General features: G+C 38.3%; 1 protein-coding gene across 1 annotated transcript in view; it reads left to right on the top strand.

The window, feature by feature from the left end:
- The first annotated feature begins 3401 nt into the window (after window positions 1-3401).
- abtb2b (ankyrin repeat and BTB (POZ) domain containing 2b) overlaps window positions 3402-19210 on the top strand; it is a 56181-nt gene continuing 40372 nt past the window's right edge. The window contains exon 1 of the mRNA XM_079859706.1: window positions 3402-4692. Within this exon, the coding sequence (XP_079715832.1) occupies window positions 3855-4692 (838 nt within the window). The 5' untranslated portion in view covers window positions 3402-3854. The remainder of the gene's footprint in view (window positions 4693-19210) is intronic.

Genomic DNA, 19210 nt, shown 5'->3' with positions numbered 1-19210 from the left:
ACACTGTCGCTGGCAGCTCGAGTGTATGAAAGGTGTATCATTTGTTTCAATGCTGTAGCCTATAACATCTGTATCATACAAATGTTCATGTTTACAAGCTGGCATAACATTGTTATGTGTTTTTATTTCATATCAGAAATACCGAGTGGTCAGGCCATCTTTTGTGATTTTGAATCGTACGTTTTGAGACGTTTCTTTCTCCTCCTTTTGGTTCGATGTAATTTCAGGCCGCGTATTTAAAACACAACGAAGACAGGACACTAATACATTACGCCTAATACAGGGATCTGCATTACAAGGTAATTTCTGTGAAATTGTTGTGTAGAAACTTTTCAAAATGTTTGCATTTTATTTTAACATTTTCGGGGTTCATTTTTCTGAAAAATAAAGTTTAAAGCTGAAGCATCTGGAGTAGGTTTGTTTCATTACAATCTTTGATTGATTGTCTACAATCTTGTTTTGTTCCTGTCGCTCAACATGCAGATCATCGTGCTAACACTAACATAATAATGTGTAGGCCTAATACACACTCAGTCTGAGCACTTTACGTTGTTGTTTGTATTTTTTCATATTTTCTCCAACAGCTTTCAACCACTAGAGGGAGCACAAGTACAGCGTTACAATTCATCATGCAAGCCAGATGTTCAAAGTCAAACTACATTTTAAAAAATCATATCAAAAGCACTGCCCGTATATTTTTGACTGCATTCTTTTTCTAATCAAGATTAATATTCAACGTAGGCTTCATAACTGCACAATATGTTGCACAAGACTGAACACGAGGCAAGGAAAACAGTCAAACTCTGATTCATGAACCCAAAAATAGTTCTTAGCTAATGATTCAGTTCTTGCGAGAGATTATGGGTCCAGTATTGGTGTATTATCTTTCTGTGGGTGTTAATACTCAACAGATCTCAGTGCTGGCTCTCGCGAACACGACTCTGTTCACAGCTATTCCACAGTTATCAGCTTCACTAATCTTTTTCGTAGTTTCATCAAAATCATACATTTAGCTATAATGTTGACAGTAAATTACAAAAACAACAACAACGAATTAGCACTGTTGCGAGGGTAATACAACCGCAAATGTGACCATTTTGGATGGATTTTTGGATATTTGTGGAGCTATTGCTTTTGCTATTGGAGCAAATGGGAGTAGTCTACATACACTCTAAAAACTGGTGGGTTGTGTTAACCCAATTTTGGGTCAAATATGGTCTCACCCAACGTTGGGTTAAAAAATGCAATTTAAAAATGGACAAATTGCATTGGTTACATTAAAAATGTAAACCAACGGCTGGGTTTGTCCATTTTTAAATTGAATTTTTAACCCAACGTTGGGTGAGACCATATTTGACCCAAAATTGGGTTAACACAACCCACCAGTTTTTAGAGTGTACATAGCAAATTATATTTAGTTTCCTGTTCACCGCTGTATTTAGCCAACTTTGATCATAACCGGAAATGTGAAAAATCAATTGTGACTCTGAGAAAAGAGAAAGATAAATGAAATAATTTACCTGCAGTGTAGATGGGTGGGGCAGGTTTATGCTCAATGTAAACATTACATACTCATATGACAAATAAGTGTCGTAGCCTACTGGAGGACTTTGAGACTGTGCTTTCAGTGACTCATTATGAGGAGCTTAATGGAAAAAGGGGGGAACAAAAACTATAATACCTCACAATTTAGGCCCGTTCAGGCTCACAGAACTTCACACCAATAACGATAACTATATAAGCGTCCACACACACACACACACACACACACACACACAGACGATGAACATCTGTTCAGCGCGCGCTGCAGAAATATCGTCTGCCGCTTTAAATGCTCGAGAGCTCTTTAAAGTCGGGAGGATTCTGATTGGCTGGAGAAAAACATTCAGAATGTGATTCCAATAGTTCTGCGTGTCATCACAAGTGTGCTGTGGGCTTTACTTATTGAATTAGAACGATTATATAAAATTGTATAGTTGTTATAGTATCTGTCCCTGATGGTGGGAGCAAACCTTATTCATCACTAGGCCAACTCTACCAGACTTAGGCCTACATGAATAAACGTCGTGTTTTGAAGGGAAAGGTATAGGCTAACACTTTATTGAAATGTGCGTAAGTCATACAGAATGATGCTTGATTAGAACAAATATTAAATATTAAAATAGGCCTATGGTTAATGATAATAGGCCTATATGAAAACTTGTTAATGCACTTTGACTTGATGAAAGTATAAAAAGTATTATTTGTCACTTTAGTCAAAAACTTTAATAAACCGCGTTATTTGTTATTGGCCTGAAGAAGTTGATAAATGAGAAATGCTGATAAATAAGATAATGAGTGTGTGGATGCCATTGCAATCTCCCAGACTAACACAATTAATGCAAATTCCTTAAGATAGATGAGACTCGGTGATTATACCGTCACTTCAACAACACCCTTTTAAGTCTACTTTGATTTCAATACAATACAATTTTATTTAGGCTACTCTCTTGATAATTTAGGCTATTTGTGGGCATAGAAAATGAATAAGATATGCGGGAACATATGGTATATCCAACGAAGGCAAAATAAAAATATAGTCTATTTAAGAAAATGGGCTAAATATAGGCTACAGGAACCATATTTGTAAAAAAAAAAAAAAAAAAAAAAGCCTAATGATTAAGATTAAAAAATATATATATATAAAAATATAATATAAATAATATAATATAAATAATATAAAATATAAAAAATAATCTGTTCTTTGCTTCACTTGATGTTTCTGAGAAATCCAGCGATTGATTGACTCCCCAGCGACTAACTTCTGATTGGTCTCTGTTAGGGATAGTTCAACCAAAAATGAAAATTGTCAAAACACAAGAACACAAATGATGATTTACAGAATGTTGGTAACCAGACAGTGTCGATAGCCATTGACTTCCATAGTAGAAAAGAAAACACAATGGAGGTCAAGTGCCTTATCAACTGTCTGGTTAGGTTTGGAACAAGGGTGAGTAGCCTAAATGATGACAGAGTTTTCATTTTTGGGTAAACTTAATGACTGAGTTCGATATCGTTTCAATAAATAAACCAATATTCCACTTTGTAAACGTTTTCCGCTTTAGTTACTGCCAAAATAGCAATATCCACTAATTTACCCGCTTGCATTTTATTATTATGTAGCCTAGCCTGTTAAAGATTAGTTGTAAACCTCTAAAAAGCTACATTTTAATCAGTGTAGACGACGTCGTTGGTTGTAATATGTGAGAGTTTGTCGCCTCTGTAATGTAGATTCGAGTTTGATGGAGTGATTCACAAACGCTTCCAAATCGTTTCAAAAGAGTCGTTCAGAAGTTCAAATGAATCGTTTCGCTCGCGAATCGAACACCACTACACTCTCTCGCGCTCGCCTGCTTTCGTTCAGTCATGAGTTTCCAGTAAGAAGAGGCGTGTGGTGAGAAAGAAACATCACCCGTTCCTGAAGTATCAGTGAGGTTTCATTTCACCGAGAGCTTTCGATTTAGATTAAATTGATGGATCTCCACTCTAAACTTCATGTCCAGTTCGGACTATTATTTTCAAGAACCGGATAATAGTGAACGAGAAATCCTGCGCACTTCACTACTCTTACGGGAATGGTCATTTGATGAGGTGAGCAAGTTTCCCCAAACATTTTTCTTTTTCAGAAGATGTAACTTGGACATTTTAAACTTTCACGCAAGATATTTATGGTCAGTTGTGTATAAAAAAAACCTGCTACATGAATGTCAAAGAGAAGCTGAACAAGTAGAACCAGCTTGAGTTTCGCGCAGCTGGAAAGTCTCATCCGCTCTCCGGTTCCTTTTAAAAAGAAAACCCTCGAGGAAGCAGCAGAAATGGCAGGAACAAACAGCTCAAACATGAAAACTCTGGAGGATTTAACTCTGGACTCTGGTTATGGAGCGGGGGACTCGTGTAAGTCTTTAAGCCTGTCGTCGTCCAAGTCAAACTCGCAGGCGTTCATGAACACCCCACACCGGGGGAACTGGTGGTACTTCTCCGGATCCATGAACAGCAGAAACAACAGCTGGGATACAGTCAACACAGTGCTTCCCGAGGATCCAGAGGACATTTTCTCGAAGTGCCCACGCTTACCGGAGCTGGAGGAGTTCCCGTGGACGGAGGAGGACGTGGGGAGGGTCGTGCGTAAAGGCGCGGGGAAGGGCGCCTGTCTCTCCGCGGAGGCTGTGCGCAGGCTGTCCACCCTGATGCGCAGAGCGCTCATCCGCATCTCCAGAGAGGCGCAGCGGCTCAGTGTCATGCACTGCAGGTGCACCAGGTTCGAGGTCCAGAGCGCGATCCGCCTGGTGCTCAGCTGGGCGCTGGCGGATCACTGCGTCTCGGCCACTGTGAAGGCCATATCTATATACAACATGAGCGCTGGAGAGCTCTTGCGCAAGGGGAAGTCAGCTCGGTGTGGGCTTGTGTTCTCCGTTGGACGGTTTTTCCGCTGGATGGTAGACACTCGGATCGCGGTGCGCATCCACGAGTACGCGGCCATCTGCCTGAGCGCGTGCATGGAGGCGCTCGTGGAGGAGGTGGGCGTGCGCGTGCTGATGGCGGAGAGGGAAGTCCTGACTGCAGAGGCGCTGGAGGGGGTCATCAATAACGATGCCGAGCTATGGGGTGTCCTGCAACACTATGAGCATCTCATCTGTGGGAAGAACGCCAATGGTAGGTCCTTCGCTGTCACTGTTGCCTAAACTCTTTCTCTCGTCTGCTCTTTGTGGCTTAGTGGGTAGATTTGGCTGAAAGGTGTTGAACCATTATGCCAGGGTTCACCAATCTTGGTCCTGGAGGGCCGCTGTCCTGCAGAGTTTAGCTCCAACACACCTGTTTGAAAGTTTCTAGTATGCCTATAGTGAGACCTTGATTAGCTGGTTCAGGTGTGTTTAATTGGGGTTGGAGCTAAACTCTGCAGGACATCGGCCCTCCAGGACCAAGATTGGTGAACCCTGCATTATGCACTTGGGCATGACATACCTCAAGATACCTCAAGAGGAATTGCCCCTCTAATGTGTATGTGTAAAATATGAAAAAAACATAGAAAATAAATTAAATAAACATTAACTATATATAGTAGTCAACATTTGAAGTGGATCAAAAAAAGTTCATCAAAGTTGTCCTAAAACAAGAACAGGTATTTAAAAAAAATCATGTATAACTTTGATGAAAGGTTTTGATCCACTTCAAATGTTGATTGTGTGTCATATATACATATATATATATACACACACACATACATATATATATATAACTTTTTTCATTTTAAGAAAGAGCGATTTTTAATCAAACATATTTCACGAGTTTGTTGAGTTTAAGATTATTCAACAATAAAAACACTTCTCAAAATGAGTTTTGTGATGAGTATGGTGGTGACGTAATGGGACCGTTAGTAATGATCATTATTAATGTGACGAACACCTGTGGTTACTTTAGGACACCTGCGTCAACTTGAGGGGAAATTACTTCATACTTCCTCATCTTCATATTAAACACTGCCACACCTGTTGATTATGACAAATTAGTCCCTTTCATGTTCATAAACTAGTTAATTTAAAAGCTTGTGCATGGTATATTGGTAAAATACTGGCATGATTGTACCAAATTTGGTGTGAGTTATCTGTACTAAAATACTGTTGGTAGACCTACACAAATATGGATAGCTTTCCTTATTAGTCTTCTTGGTGTTTGGTGTAAATAAAAACTAGCCTAATTTACAGAAATCATCATTCTGTCTGTAACTAGTCATTACACACTTCCTCTTCTCCAGCTTTGAGAATTACCCCTCTCTGCCAAGTTCTGCATCATCTAGGTTGCATTTTCATTTTGATTTGTCTGTGGTTTACCAGCATTGAGCATGGGGTTTTTACAAGCTCTTCGTTTTTTTTATTTAGTAGACCAATCTTAACTGAACAGGGAGGCAAAAGAAACGATATCTGTAAAAGGACAACAACTGGTTCTGATGACTGTCCTTCTTTCATCACCATTACTCATGAATTCATTATTCTCTGTCTGCCGTGATGTCATTCAGGACAAATCTTATATTAGTGGTTGATGTGATAGTTTGAAATGCACATAAAATGTACTAGATTTATATATTCTCTGAATAAATTAGAGCTGTGCTTGTCTGTGCAGAATTCACCACCACAATATTAGGCTTGCCATTGTGTTGCTATGTAGGTGTTTTGAGTGTTTTCAAGCACAAATTTGGTGGGTGTTCTTGGTTGTCAAGCTCTATGATATTATTTTCTCGAATTATTGCCCTGTTTACACCTGGTATTAAGATGGGTTTTGGTTGATCTGATCACAAGTGGACACTAAATACAGGGTTTAACCACTTTCGACCACTTCCAGAGGTAGACGAAAACACATTTTGACCGCATTTTACACTTGCTTTCGTAGTGTAAACGCTCATGTGGTCGAATACATTCAAACTGCCAAAAAACACCGTCTTCTCTCCACATACTGACCTAATGCGTAACATTATGGGAAGCGCACTAGCCAGACGGGATTTAAACTTTGTCGGCTGAAGACCCAAGTTTGGTTTGAAGACGAAAAATGTACCAAGCACAATGTTCTCACACACTCACAGCATTCGGCATTCATATGTAAATTGCGTGAGCTTATTTCATCCATTAGATTGAAAGATTTGAAAAAGTCCATACATTTACTCACCCATAGACCCTTCCCTCGAAGAAATCAGGACAGAAGTGGTTGAAAGTGGACAAAAGAGACGGATTAAAACACCAGGTGTAAACGGGAATGTGTCTCTCGTCTACTTGATCGACCAAAATGCATCTTAATACCAGATGTAAACAAGGCCTATGATTCGATTCCCTCCTTGAGTGTAAGTCCGACCCTGTGTCCGAATATGCACACTTCCCTTCTATATAGGTGAAAAACAGTATGTGAGATGATTAGTATGTTCAAATTCATAATATCCCATGAGACCATAGAGGATCTGTGAATGGCAAGTGAAGAGATGCAACTCTGTAGGTCACATGATAATGACAACACACCTATTCATACTATTGAGAAGTTTGTTTCTCATCAAATATAGTTGACAGTTATGCAATTTTGTCACTTTTTTGATAGATTTCTTAGAAAAGTATCTTTCCCCAACAAACTTAAAATTTTAGGTATCATCCATGTTTGTAGCAAAAATGGCGCAGGACACTTAGCGAAGTGGGTTATTGGTTTGTTCATATTTAGCTGTAGTAGTCTTATCAAGTCTTATTGAAATGTTTGATGTATATGGAGTTGAAATTTAAATCAGTCCTCAAACATTTCTGTACAAAAGTTAAAGTTCAAATGAAATATTGAAACGCTCCAACAGTGTAGCTAACTGATTTCAGCTATGTTACAGATAGAAGTGAACGAAACATTGCTTCTAGTCTAGCTATGAGAACACTGCAAACATTCAAATTATTTCCATGAGATTATTGAGTTAGTGGGAAATAAAAAAATAAAAAAAGATCAGAGGAGTGTGGGTGAAATAATTAGGCTACGTTAGCAAAAAGCTCTTTTTTGGCATGGGTAGTCAGGATCTCAGCTCTGCATAATCCTTACACAGCTCGCTTTCTCTGGGATGACCATGTGGGCATCAAATTAGGTCGGTCCATAAAGACGACCCAACGGATCAATGTGCTTTCAGGGCGGCCGTGTTAACAAAGTGCTGTGCGTGCACTTCACAAAACCCTTGCGTGCCATTTCTGTTGATGAATGGGATCTGATCCACTGCGTTTCCTCAGTCGAGTGCAGCAGATTGAATCTGAAATGCCTTAAATGTGGATCATTGATGATTTCAGCGGTGACTCAGTGGCCTTTCAGAATGTGTTCCCAGTACTTGATTACGCAAAGCATCTCGTAACCAGATTATTCATAATGTGCTTTTGTTGGCTGCTATATGGCAGCCTTGATTACCATGGATCAATGCACTTATCTTATAAGTTTGCATAGTTTTCTTCTGATCCCCTGGCTTTAAAGAACACAAAAAATGGCACCCAGAATCAAATGCCCAATTTCGATTTGTTGACTATATCTGATTTTTTTTGACGACCAGCTTACATCTTCTTTTGAAAGTGACCCGTATCCGATATCTGCATTTACACTTTGCACAACAAACCAAAGTAGACTGTACTGATTCGGAAAAGCCAAAAAGGAAGTAAAGGATGGAAGGTTTTGCTTTCCGCACCATCTTTAAAGGTCAGCAAAACTTTGGGTTGAGCCTTCATCCCCCATTGAGCCATTGAAAAGATTCATGTGATCACGGTTGACGTTGACGTCATTCGCCACCGTCACTTTTTCAATAGCCGCGTTTCAATTACAGATTTGCGCACAACTTTTGTGATATTTTATAAATGTTAATTCAAAAAAATTTGCGAAATGACGGCGTTTCCATTAACCGATGTTATGTGACTAAAACGTATTTTTTTCCCTCTCTTGATAAGTCTTTCCAAAAATCATGGCAACGGATGTTGGTAGGTTTACGTATATCCCAGCCACCGCACTAGTTTTATTTATAATCGAGGGAGACCTGGCATGTTATCAAAGCTTTAATGGCAAGGAAAGCCCCTTATATGAGGTGTTTCTGGGTGTTTCTCCGTCATATCTGCTTCAAGGTCTTGATAAATTGTGGCATTTCTTTGTTGTTTAGAATCCAGTATTCCTGTAATACGTTTGGTCTTTTATGAGTTTAATAATGAAGAACTATAGCCAGGTTTCCATCCAAGTGTTTTTTTGCGAAAAAAGGCTTAGCGCATCAAAATGTTTACCGATATAGCTGATGGAAATGGCAATTATCGATATTTTTTGCAAATGTCGACACAATCCTTTTCCGTTTAACTTTAGCGCATACATTCTATGTCGATACTTTAAATGACGCGAAAAACTAGTTTGGAAACACTTTTTGTCGAAAAAAAAGGGCTTTAACGCAAATAAATGTGGTGTCACATGATTTTCATCACGTGCGCACTAGCGGCGCCAGGATTTTGATTGTAGGTGAATCAAAGAAAACTGGATGGGCCAGTTAAAATAAGGCAAAAAAAAAAAAAAAACGGGTTCCCCTTCATCTCCGTTTCAGCGCTTTTCTGCAGCACTGAGGACAGCAACTCAGTAGCCTACCTGAATTTAAATAATGCGTAATTAGCATAGGTTTAAAAAAAATTAAACAGGGATTTTTTGTTGCTTTTTTAATACAATTACAATTTCATTTAATGTATTGTTTAATACAATTATAGGCCTATTATTTTTAGTTTATTAACAGCAACAACAACTGTAAAGATGAAGTTGACGATCGCCATCTCCATAGTAGTGAACGCGCCTATAGAGAGAAATGCACATCATGGATTACATAACCAGAGAGTAGCCTATTTCTTTTCGTTTTAAATTGTTAAAAAGACATTTCAAGCTTTCTTAAGATATATTTCATGTCTGTGAGGCATATGCTGAGTTTCGTTAAGTTAGGATGAGATGCGCTCCTGTTCACGAGCAATGCAAGTGACCGCACGGGCGCCTCTATGATTGTTGTCTGCTATATTTAAATATTTTTATTTATTAAATGCAGGTAAATGGTTGATAAAAAAATATTAAAATTAACATACAATTTATACAAAACGAAATTCACTTTAAACAAAGTCTTTCAGCAAAACTTCACTTAATTAAGTGGTCAAAATCATGTCTGACCCGCTCCATGTCTCTCGATATTGCTCATCCCGTGCGGTTCACTTTTCATAATCAACATAGATGAAAAAATAACATTATAATATTTTAACAAATATGAAACAAAATGCGCTTATTTAATAGCAACAACACAGTAGGCCTACAGACTCTCTATTTGTACAAATTGCTGCACATTCATTTTATTCTGAATTTTGCACACATAAGTTGAAAGGCATTTGTTTGTGCATGCATGTAAAACATATCTGCAACATTTATCAAGTGTGCTGACTGGAACCCCAAAAGGTAGAATTTGCGATAAAAAAATAAAATAAAATAAAAGATGTATGGAAACGGCTCAAGGGCACTTTTTTTTTGCGATACACCAAAACATATGCGACAAATCGCTTTCGTCATTCGTGACGTCATCACGCACACAATCTTATCGGTAAAAGGCCAATTGAATGGAAACAGTCTGGAGACGGCAAAGTTCGTAATGTTTTTTTATCGCATATTCACTTTGTCGATAACATAACAGCGCAAAAAGTGGATGGAAACTAGGCTAATGTCTCGTCTTCTGTCCAAACCTACCTCGTCGTCTTTAACCGAAGAATGATCGACTTTTACTTACGTCAGGTGACCTGTAAATGCAGAAAAACTTTTTCCATTGCAGTTTTGCGAAATATTCCTTTTTTGAACTGCCTAAAAAAACTCATGTGAGTGTAAAAACTTTTTTTGCGATATATGGGAGTTTTTGCGAAATTAACGTGTTTCCATTGGCCGCATTTTCAATTCGCAATTTCAATTTGGAAAATTTGAAGGGTAATGGAAACACGGCTAATGACGTACATATTGACGGAAGATGTACATTTCAATTGACATATTGTACATACAGGCATTGACGGAAATATCCGATCTGTCCTCTTACATGGCAGACGCAAATGCACATATCAAGATTTATTTCCACATATGAATGAGGTCTAAAACCGATCTGAGAGTATCGGAATCCATGAGCTATTTTCCTGCTTGGGTCATATCCGATCTGTGCCACAGAAAAAATCTGAATTGGGTCACTTGAACCGTGTAATGTCGAGAGACTTTTCTCAGTCAAATTAGTTCCAGATAGATAAAGTCCTGTCTCACAATTTTAATCATTTAATAACCTGCTTCACTCAAAAAGACATCACATTATGAAATAAAAGGACTTAAAAGGAATAGTTCACTTAAAAATGAAAATTCTGTCATCATTTACTCTCCCTCAAGTTGTTTCAAACCTGTATGAATTTCTTTCTTCTTATGAACACAAAAGAAGATATTTTGAAGAATGTCGGTTACCAAACAGTTTATTTCACTTCCATAGTAGGAAAAAAATACTATGGTAGTCAATGGGGTCCATCAACTGTTGGTTGGTTGGTTGGTTGGTTACTGACATTCTTCAAAATATCTTCTTTTGTGTTCTTTATTCATACAGGTTTGAAACAACTTGAGGGTCAGTAAATTATGACAGAATTTTCATTATTAAGTGAACTATTCCTACTGTGACGGTAGAAGTATCTTTACTCACAAGAGCTAGGTACTTTCAGAGTAATTCATAGTCCTTTTGCTACAAAAGTTCTTCTCTATCATCTGCCAACCAGCTCCACATCTGGAAGTCTTTAAGACTTACTTCTCTTTGCCAACTCAAGTCACTCCCACTTTCTCCAACACACACTCCATTCCCCTCTCTGCCTCTTTGTATTTACTTTAGTCCTTCTTTCCTGGAGCCGTTTCTGTGAACGCACATGCTTTTAACAAGGTGCCCACTGTACCAGCATCCTATTTAAAATCCAATGAACATAAAGTTCAGGAGGTGGACTAAATGTATAGTTTTCTCTCGCTAATAGTTGCTATTGATATTCACATTGCAGTTGAGTGTGCAGTGAATGCTTAAGTGTTTCATGGAGAAAACATCTTCATACTTGACTTCTCAAACTCGCTTCTCACTGTTGAGAACATCTCTGAACTCGACCCAGATCAGGACATGAACTTTGTCCCTTTTCATTTGCGGCTAAACAAGACTCTGGACGATCCTGGAATTTCTGGCACTGCTTTCGTACATTGGCTACCCTGATGGAAACATTTCAACACTAAAATATACTTTCATTTTTGAATATGAAGTCTGCAAGCTAGTGCACTTGTCTTGTGTAGGTTATTTTTATCGTTCAATGGCAGTAAAGAGGAAAACACCATCTTGCATGGCCAGTGGAACTGTTTATGCATACTTCAAGCCAAAACCAAAGGCCCAGCTGTACAAAAAGCTAAGACTTCTCTACTAGCGGCTAAAAACATTTCAAGCTCCTTGAGCTCCTTAAAACATTTATATTACTAGTCATTGGCATTAGCCTAACTCACATGTAACCTCATGAGTGACTGATATGGAACACACTAAATAGAGTGAAACAAAAATATATCACACTTAATGCGAAGTGCACTAGAGATTCGACACAAATGATTACAGTAAAGTTTTATGTTAGCAAGTGGCTAAGCTAACAACATGATACTCTTTTGAGCATAAAATATATATATCGTACAGAAATATTAGGTGAACCATTAATCACATACAAGACCTCACTTCATGAGGTGTTTTTTTTCTTTTTCTTCTCAGGCTTGTCGTATTGTATTCTGGGATTACCCTCAACTGTATCTAAGAGGCAGCTTCTAGCACAATTTTACCACCCTACCATTTCTTGAACAGCATTCTGATGCCTAAAAAAGCTGTCTAGCTTAGCAGCTCACTAGGTTTTGGGATAGAGCAGTTGAATGTCCTGTTTGCCCAGTGAAATCATGTTTGCAAAAAGCTTGGATACACTAATTAGCATAATGTTATCTCTTTGTAACGGTACTAGAACAGTTTGAATAAAGATAAACCCTTTGTTAACAACAAACGTTTGAGGAATTGTGGCTTTTGATGCAAATACTACAGCGTCAATAACGGAGGCAGTGTCGAGTGTTTCTGTGTTTCATTTGGAGGTTGTTTATGGAATCACAAGATTTAGTTTGGGACATAATCCTGTTGAAGTACCAGGGGATTGTTGGAAAGCAGGAGAGAAAGGCGGGTGAATAGCCAGAGGATTGAAGCCGGTCAGCACGAGGCATTGTATTTTTGGCGCTCCTGATTCAGCTGTAAACATTCTCATAGGTCAATCCTTTGCCTGTCGCCATGACAACTCTGACCCCAGACAGGAAATTAGGGGAAGAATGGGAAAATGGTCAACAATGACACGTGCAGGAGTTTAATGTTGGGGTGAATTATCGTGAGGAGAAAATGCAGCTTTGCATTTTCCAGCAGTGGAACGTTAAGAGGGCTGAAATGGAGTGATTGTGGATGAATAGTTCTTCTTGCTCACTGCAAAGTGTCAGAAAACTCGCATTGCAGTTTTCATGTGTCGCATACACGTTAAACTGTCAGAAGACAGCTACTAAAATAGCTGTTGGTGACAAAAATAGCCTTCAAAGCTCTCTTTTTTCCCCACAAGAAATCTGCAACTTTATTACGTAGGTCTGCTTGTATTCATACATGTATTTGTTTTAATGCATACCCCATATTTTTGGATTTTAACAGCATCCTGAGATTATCAGCACACACTAAACAACTTTAATAATCAATTAATCCGCAATAAACAAAGAACAGAACTGCAGCTTTTATAATTATAATATGCACCATATGCCATGTAGATATTATAAATAATACGTCCATATGCTTCCATCAACGGTAACATATTATGATTTATCGTTTTGGCTTATAGTGGCAACATCTGTCATGATAATTATGAGTAAAATAACCCATATTTAAATGTTCTTTTCAAACAAGACACATTGGTTCGTTTCTCTCTTTCGCTGACAGATCTTTTCACAATTGAAATGATCCTATGAAACTGTGTCTATCTCTCGTCTTGTCTTCAAATGCAGCAGGGAGGGTTTATTGCTGTCGATAAGCAGCCATTTGCAAACATTACTGTACTATTTAATTGCTCTGAATGGTAGCTCTCGCAGTAAATGGAAACTTGCTTGTAGAGATATGCACAGTAATGGCTCCAGTGTTGGGTTTGAATTCTGCATCTGCCATTTTTAGTCTGTAAAGTGCAGTCTTAAAATAGTCTAAAACGTCTCCAAAATCCATTCAAACAAGATTCAGGATGCTTTTGGGTCATGTGTCTGTAATAGTTATTACACTATTGCTTAGTGTTTATGATTAGGATGGAGGATTTATTCTAATTTGTGTTGTTTAAAAAGACAATTAAACAAATAATAGTGTAAACAAGCACAGCAAAGTGGATACAGTGACCACAAAAATGATTTGCACACTTAAGTCACGTTTAAATTATATAAATGTTGTAGCATTAGACAACAAACTACACATTAAAACACATTTGTAAGTTTGTCTTATAAATCTACATGGCATACTGTATGTATGTAGTTTCTAAGCAATATAAGTTTTTTTACAGTAGCCAATGGGATCAATAATTGGAGTAAGCCCTCCATTTATGTCAATAAAAGCTCTTAAGGTCGTTTTAAAAACAAATGTAGTTGAATAAAAGTTTAATGAAGACAGAAGGTCAATATACAGGCTATAAAAGCTTAATTGCTGCTGAGAGGTTTTCTTTGAGTAATATCTATGGTGCTTTCTTTTCTCTTAAGGTGCCCTCAAAAGGTTTGCTGTCTGGTAAACCAAACAGCCCTGAGCTTTCCCACACGGGTTTCCTCAAGTCATGCCCGTTTCAGATGTACACCACAACAACTACAGGCACTCAGTTTGTTCTATATCTATACTACCATCAGAAAGATAAATTAGATTAAGAAATGATTCATTGAAACAAGCAGAAATCTTTGCTTGAGGACATTTTCCCAACACAAGTCTATTTCTTTATCGTTTTTAATATGTATTTTGTAAAACATGCCCAGGCAGGAGAAATCTACAACATATTTCCAGTTATATAAAATAACATAGAAATATCTCATGCAGTAATCTACTATAAAAGTCTCTCACCCAAGTAGGAATTTACCCCGCGGGCAAAAAGACGCATGAAACAACTGGTAGAGAAAGAGAATCTTCCTTGATATTGAGAGTGTTCAGTGCCAAGTCGTTTTTTAAGGCTTGGTTTGTAGGGAAACCTGCGCACATATATTCAAACGTGCATACCAATAGACTGAACTCGTAATACGCATGTGCACGCCATCAGCGTTCTCACAGGTTTCGCGTTTAAAGTCTGTGTAGAGTTTCCTGTTAAAATGGTGTCGTCTTAGCGGCCCCTAAGTTAATAACTAATGATCGTTGCGATGGAAGTGAATCAATCAAATTAACTTTAGCTGGAAAATAACTTTATTCAAGAACTGCTATAAAGCCAAAACAATCTCTGTTACTTTAAACTATCCTTGTATCTCTGTAAAGCTGCTTTGAAACAATCTACATTGTTAAAAGCGCTATATAAATGAAGATGACTTGACTTGACCAACAGAAAACATTGACACAATATAGTTCATTAGAAATTACCCTGTCTTGAAACCCCCCTCTTTAAGCACTGACCATTCACACCTCAGGCTTGAAAAATACTCAAGAAATGGGTGTGTAAAGCTGTGGAAGAGTACCCTGGAAATCCAGAGTTCTCACGAGAGCACAAGTTGAATTTGCTCAGAGAGTTTACTCTGGCGTCGAGTAATGATGCTCATTAAACATGCCCTTGTATCCGAGCTGCACCAATCACATCGGGCTATCTGATATAGGCGGGCCAGAGGCGAGCTAAACAGATGACGACAGCGCTGTGAGGTCGAAGTCATTAGTAAACATTGCAAAATGGCTATGGATGAATACCAGTTGTTTGAAACGGCTTTGGCCGCTACAATGAACGAGTTAGACTTGGCTTTTTATCTAAAAGAGGAACAGAAGACGGCGCTCAAATCCTTCCTTTGCAAGAAGGGCGTTTTTGCTGTTTTGCCGACCGGATACGGCGAGAGTCTAATCTACCAGTTAGCTCTGCTGGTAGCTAAGCGTATGGGGCTTGTTGTGATTGGTCGTAGTGTTATCCAATTGCGTGCAGTGAGATTTTCAAATGCATGCTTGGTGCCGCCCCTCGAGCTGGCTGATTTTCATTAGTCGATGCCAGACCATTAATCTTTCAGATTTAGGTCTGGATTTCCAGGCTAGTGGAAGAGTTGGGAAGAGGGGGGACAACAACCAATAAAATACAGACCTACAACACACTCATTATACAAATAAATATTCAAAGATGAGCGGAGAAAAAAAACGAACAAACAACGAGTTGGGGTCACCTTGATGTATTTTAAAAAATAAAAGAAATTAATTATGACACGTGTCGCATGGGATCATTCTGTGATACTTTTGCGTCTTTTTTAAAAAGCTTGATGCTGGTCGCTATTCAATGGCTTAATATGGATGGGCTTGAGCAGGACTGTTTTTTTAGTGGTCCATAAAGAAAGAAGAACATACAGCATTAGAACAACACCAGTCTTAATTTTCATTTTAGGGCGAACTATCCCTTTAATAATAAGTTAATAAGTTCCCCTTAATAATAAACATAATATCATTGTTTTCATTGATGTGTAAACTGTACATCTCTGTTAACATCTCGGAAGTGTTTTAGGGTTTGATGACCCTTTAAGATCATTAAACATTTCAGTTTAAATGATGTTGTATTAACAAATTTCGGGAGGAACACATTCAAATGACCTGTCCGATTATCTTGAGAGGAGGCCTGTGTACACACATAGCAGACTCTCCTATGTTCCTCGACTCACTATTGGCTTGGTTCCTATCCCAGCCAGGGATACGGGGGGAGTACTTTGGGTTCGGGCCAGATTCTGAGCTCAGATCCCTCCCATCGGACAGCACAACAAAAACACGCATCCTTTATCTGATTATTTGTAAGTGTGAACCGGTGAACTGAAAGTGAGTTTCAGTTAAAGTAAAAGTTGTTTGCGGAGGCAACGTTCCCGCATTCTCTTTCTGTGACATCCAGTGTGATCGTATCTGATTTGCATGAGAGACGTTGAGGCACGTCGTGTCTTTGCTGTTGTGGAGGACAAACTGAATGTTCTTGATCTTTCTTTTCTGGTGGCCTGGAGGAACAGCCTGTTACTGAGGACAGATTTAGCCTGATTATCAACCTGATTTTGGACGGGGTTGTTAAGTTGGACACAGCTCAGACATTGAGGAAGCTTGCCATAAATCGTGTAAATGCAACTTTTAGAGCTTGGTGTCCAGCTTGACACTTTTAAAGGACACCATTGTCCTGACCCTCGATGGTTGTCAGAGGTCAGTCATATGTCAGTCGCTTATCTCAGGAGATGTCGGTTTCTTGCATTTCTAGTTATAATAAATGTAAAATTCAAACATTTGGCCCACTTTAAGTGCACAGAAGAGCAATCTCAAAATGCACCTGTTTTTGAAGAAAAATATCATTAAGCGATAGGACACGAGACTCAGTGTGATTTTTACCCCTGTTAAGGTGTAGGCAAGCTGTGAATTGGGAAAACACCTTTAACATGGTAAAATGAGTGTAAATAAGTGGCACCTCATGGCGTGTTGTTTTTGTTGGCATTTTAGAAAAATCTGTATGATAAGTGACACAAACGTTTAATAAATAATTGATAATAATAAAAAATTATAATTAAATGTAATTAATAAAAAATAATGATACTTTAAAATAATATATCTTTAATCTATATATAATCTTTACAGCTTCTGCTTATTATAAGGTAAACAAACAAACAAATGAATTGCCACTAAATATTGTTTGAAAATTCGAGACGAGACGTTTGAAATTGGTTGCCCAACAAAGTGGTAAAATATACAGTTTAGTTATCAGTACACAAACATATTTAACCAAATGATGCCACCATCTCAACTAAATGAATCCAGAGTGCTGTGTAATAAGTAAACAGTTAATGAATATATTAATAAATTAATTAATCCTTGACTTAATGAATATAAGTCACTTAAACCTTCACCTTTTTGTTGCATTTATGCTCTTTTTTGTTGTTGTTGTCAAGTAGCACAAAAAAAAAAAAGAAGAAGAAGAAAAAAAAAAGCTTAATTTGTGAAAATCTGAGCACAAGTCTCTCTTAATTGATTCTTTGTATTTTAGTGTGAAGGCCTTTGTTCTCAAATGTACATCTCAGTGTCTCTTTGTCGCTTTGCTAATTGGCTGGGGACAGACTTATGACTGGACACTTTTGTCTGTGGTTATGAAACCAAGCTGTGCTTGTGGACGCGTGCGGGAGAAAGACGTCGCATCTGTCCTTCTGCATGCAATGAGGGACATCTGCAAGTCAGGCTTAAACGGGGACAAAGCCAGCGTTATGACCCTACTTTAATTAACCGGCACTCATTAAAGGAAGTCTGAGCTATTTAGTAAATTATGAAAGTATAATGACTCTTGCCTTTGGCTCAGTGCACGTATTACAGCACTTCGGACATCAGGAGAGTTTGTTGGGCCCAAGGGATGTGTTTTTAAAAGGAAGTCCTCCAGACACAAGTCCAGAAGGCCACGGCAATTGAGAAATTGATCTTCTCAATGTTTCATGTTTTGCCTGAACATAAACAAAGTTTTTTCTAAATCACATTTGTGTTTTAAATTGCACTAATGAGCTCTTTCATTAGCGTATTGTTAAATCAAACCTGTTTTACAGGACAACTTCAGAAGAATGGCCTCAACAGGTTCAGAAGAGTTTGCCAGTACCTGTTGTACTAGCAACTCATAAATAACCGGTGAGGAGAGACCACACAAAGACCCTGTGGCCCCCTGTAGATCCGAAGCAACAGCGTGCCGATTGCTTTTCCAGGAAAACATCTTTCAGTAATTCCAAATAACTTGGAATAGTTTATCTTGATGTTAAAGATAACAGAAACACTGTTTGCCTTGCTGGCTTTCCAAATCATCGCAATGTACATGATATTTGGATAATGTTATCCATAAGATTTTTGTCACTGGAGATTATTGTTTTTATGGCACCGTGTTCTTGTGGCCTTCACTTTCGCGTGTCTGTATGGTCCACAAGACGGTATCCCAAGATAGTGTCCCATTTGTAATTTTATGATTCAAATTGTTGCTCCTGACCGCCAACAGTTCATGTGGCATTATGTCACCAAAGCGTGGACTCCACCAAAGAGGACAGCAATAACTGAGGGTGAAATTTTGGATATGACCTAAGGTGCTCACACTAATAGTTAGGTTTTCTAACTAGGTCAGCTAAGGATTTCTCATCCTGGTCTAGTGGTCTAAGTTGTGCTTGCCAAGCCTCAACGTCTGTCCACATTTGCATCTTGAATACCCATTAAGCCAGATTGCAAGGTTGAAACAGATGGGAGTTAAAGGTCTACACTCTCCTGGGGTCTAGATCAAGACCATGCCTCATTAACAGTGGTTACTTTTACTTTTAAGGGTCTCTAATTTTTCTTGAAAGAATCAATCAATCTTTGTCTAAACAAAGGTTGATTTGTCCTTTGTTTTAAAAAAAGTGTTGGTAGATGTTGGTA

The sequence above is a fragment of the Squalius cephalus genome (genome assembly GCF_949319135.1).
Source record: "Squalius cephalus genome assembly, chromosome: 23".
In the NCBI taxonomy this organism is placed as follows: domain Eukaryota; kingdom Metazoa; phylum Chordata; class Actinopteri; order Cypriniformes; family Leuciscidae; genus Squalius; species Squalius cephalus.
Note: the sequence above shows the minus strand (reverse complement) of the source record. Positions and strands in the feature narration are given on the sequence as shown.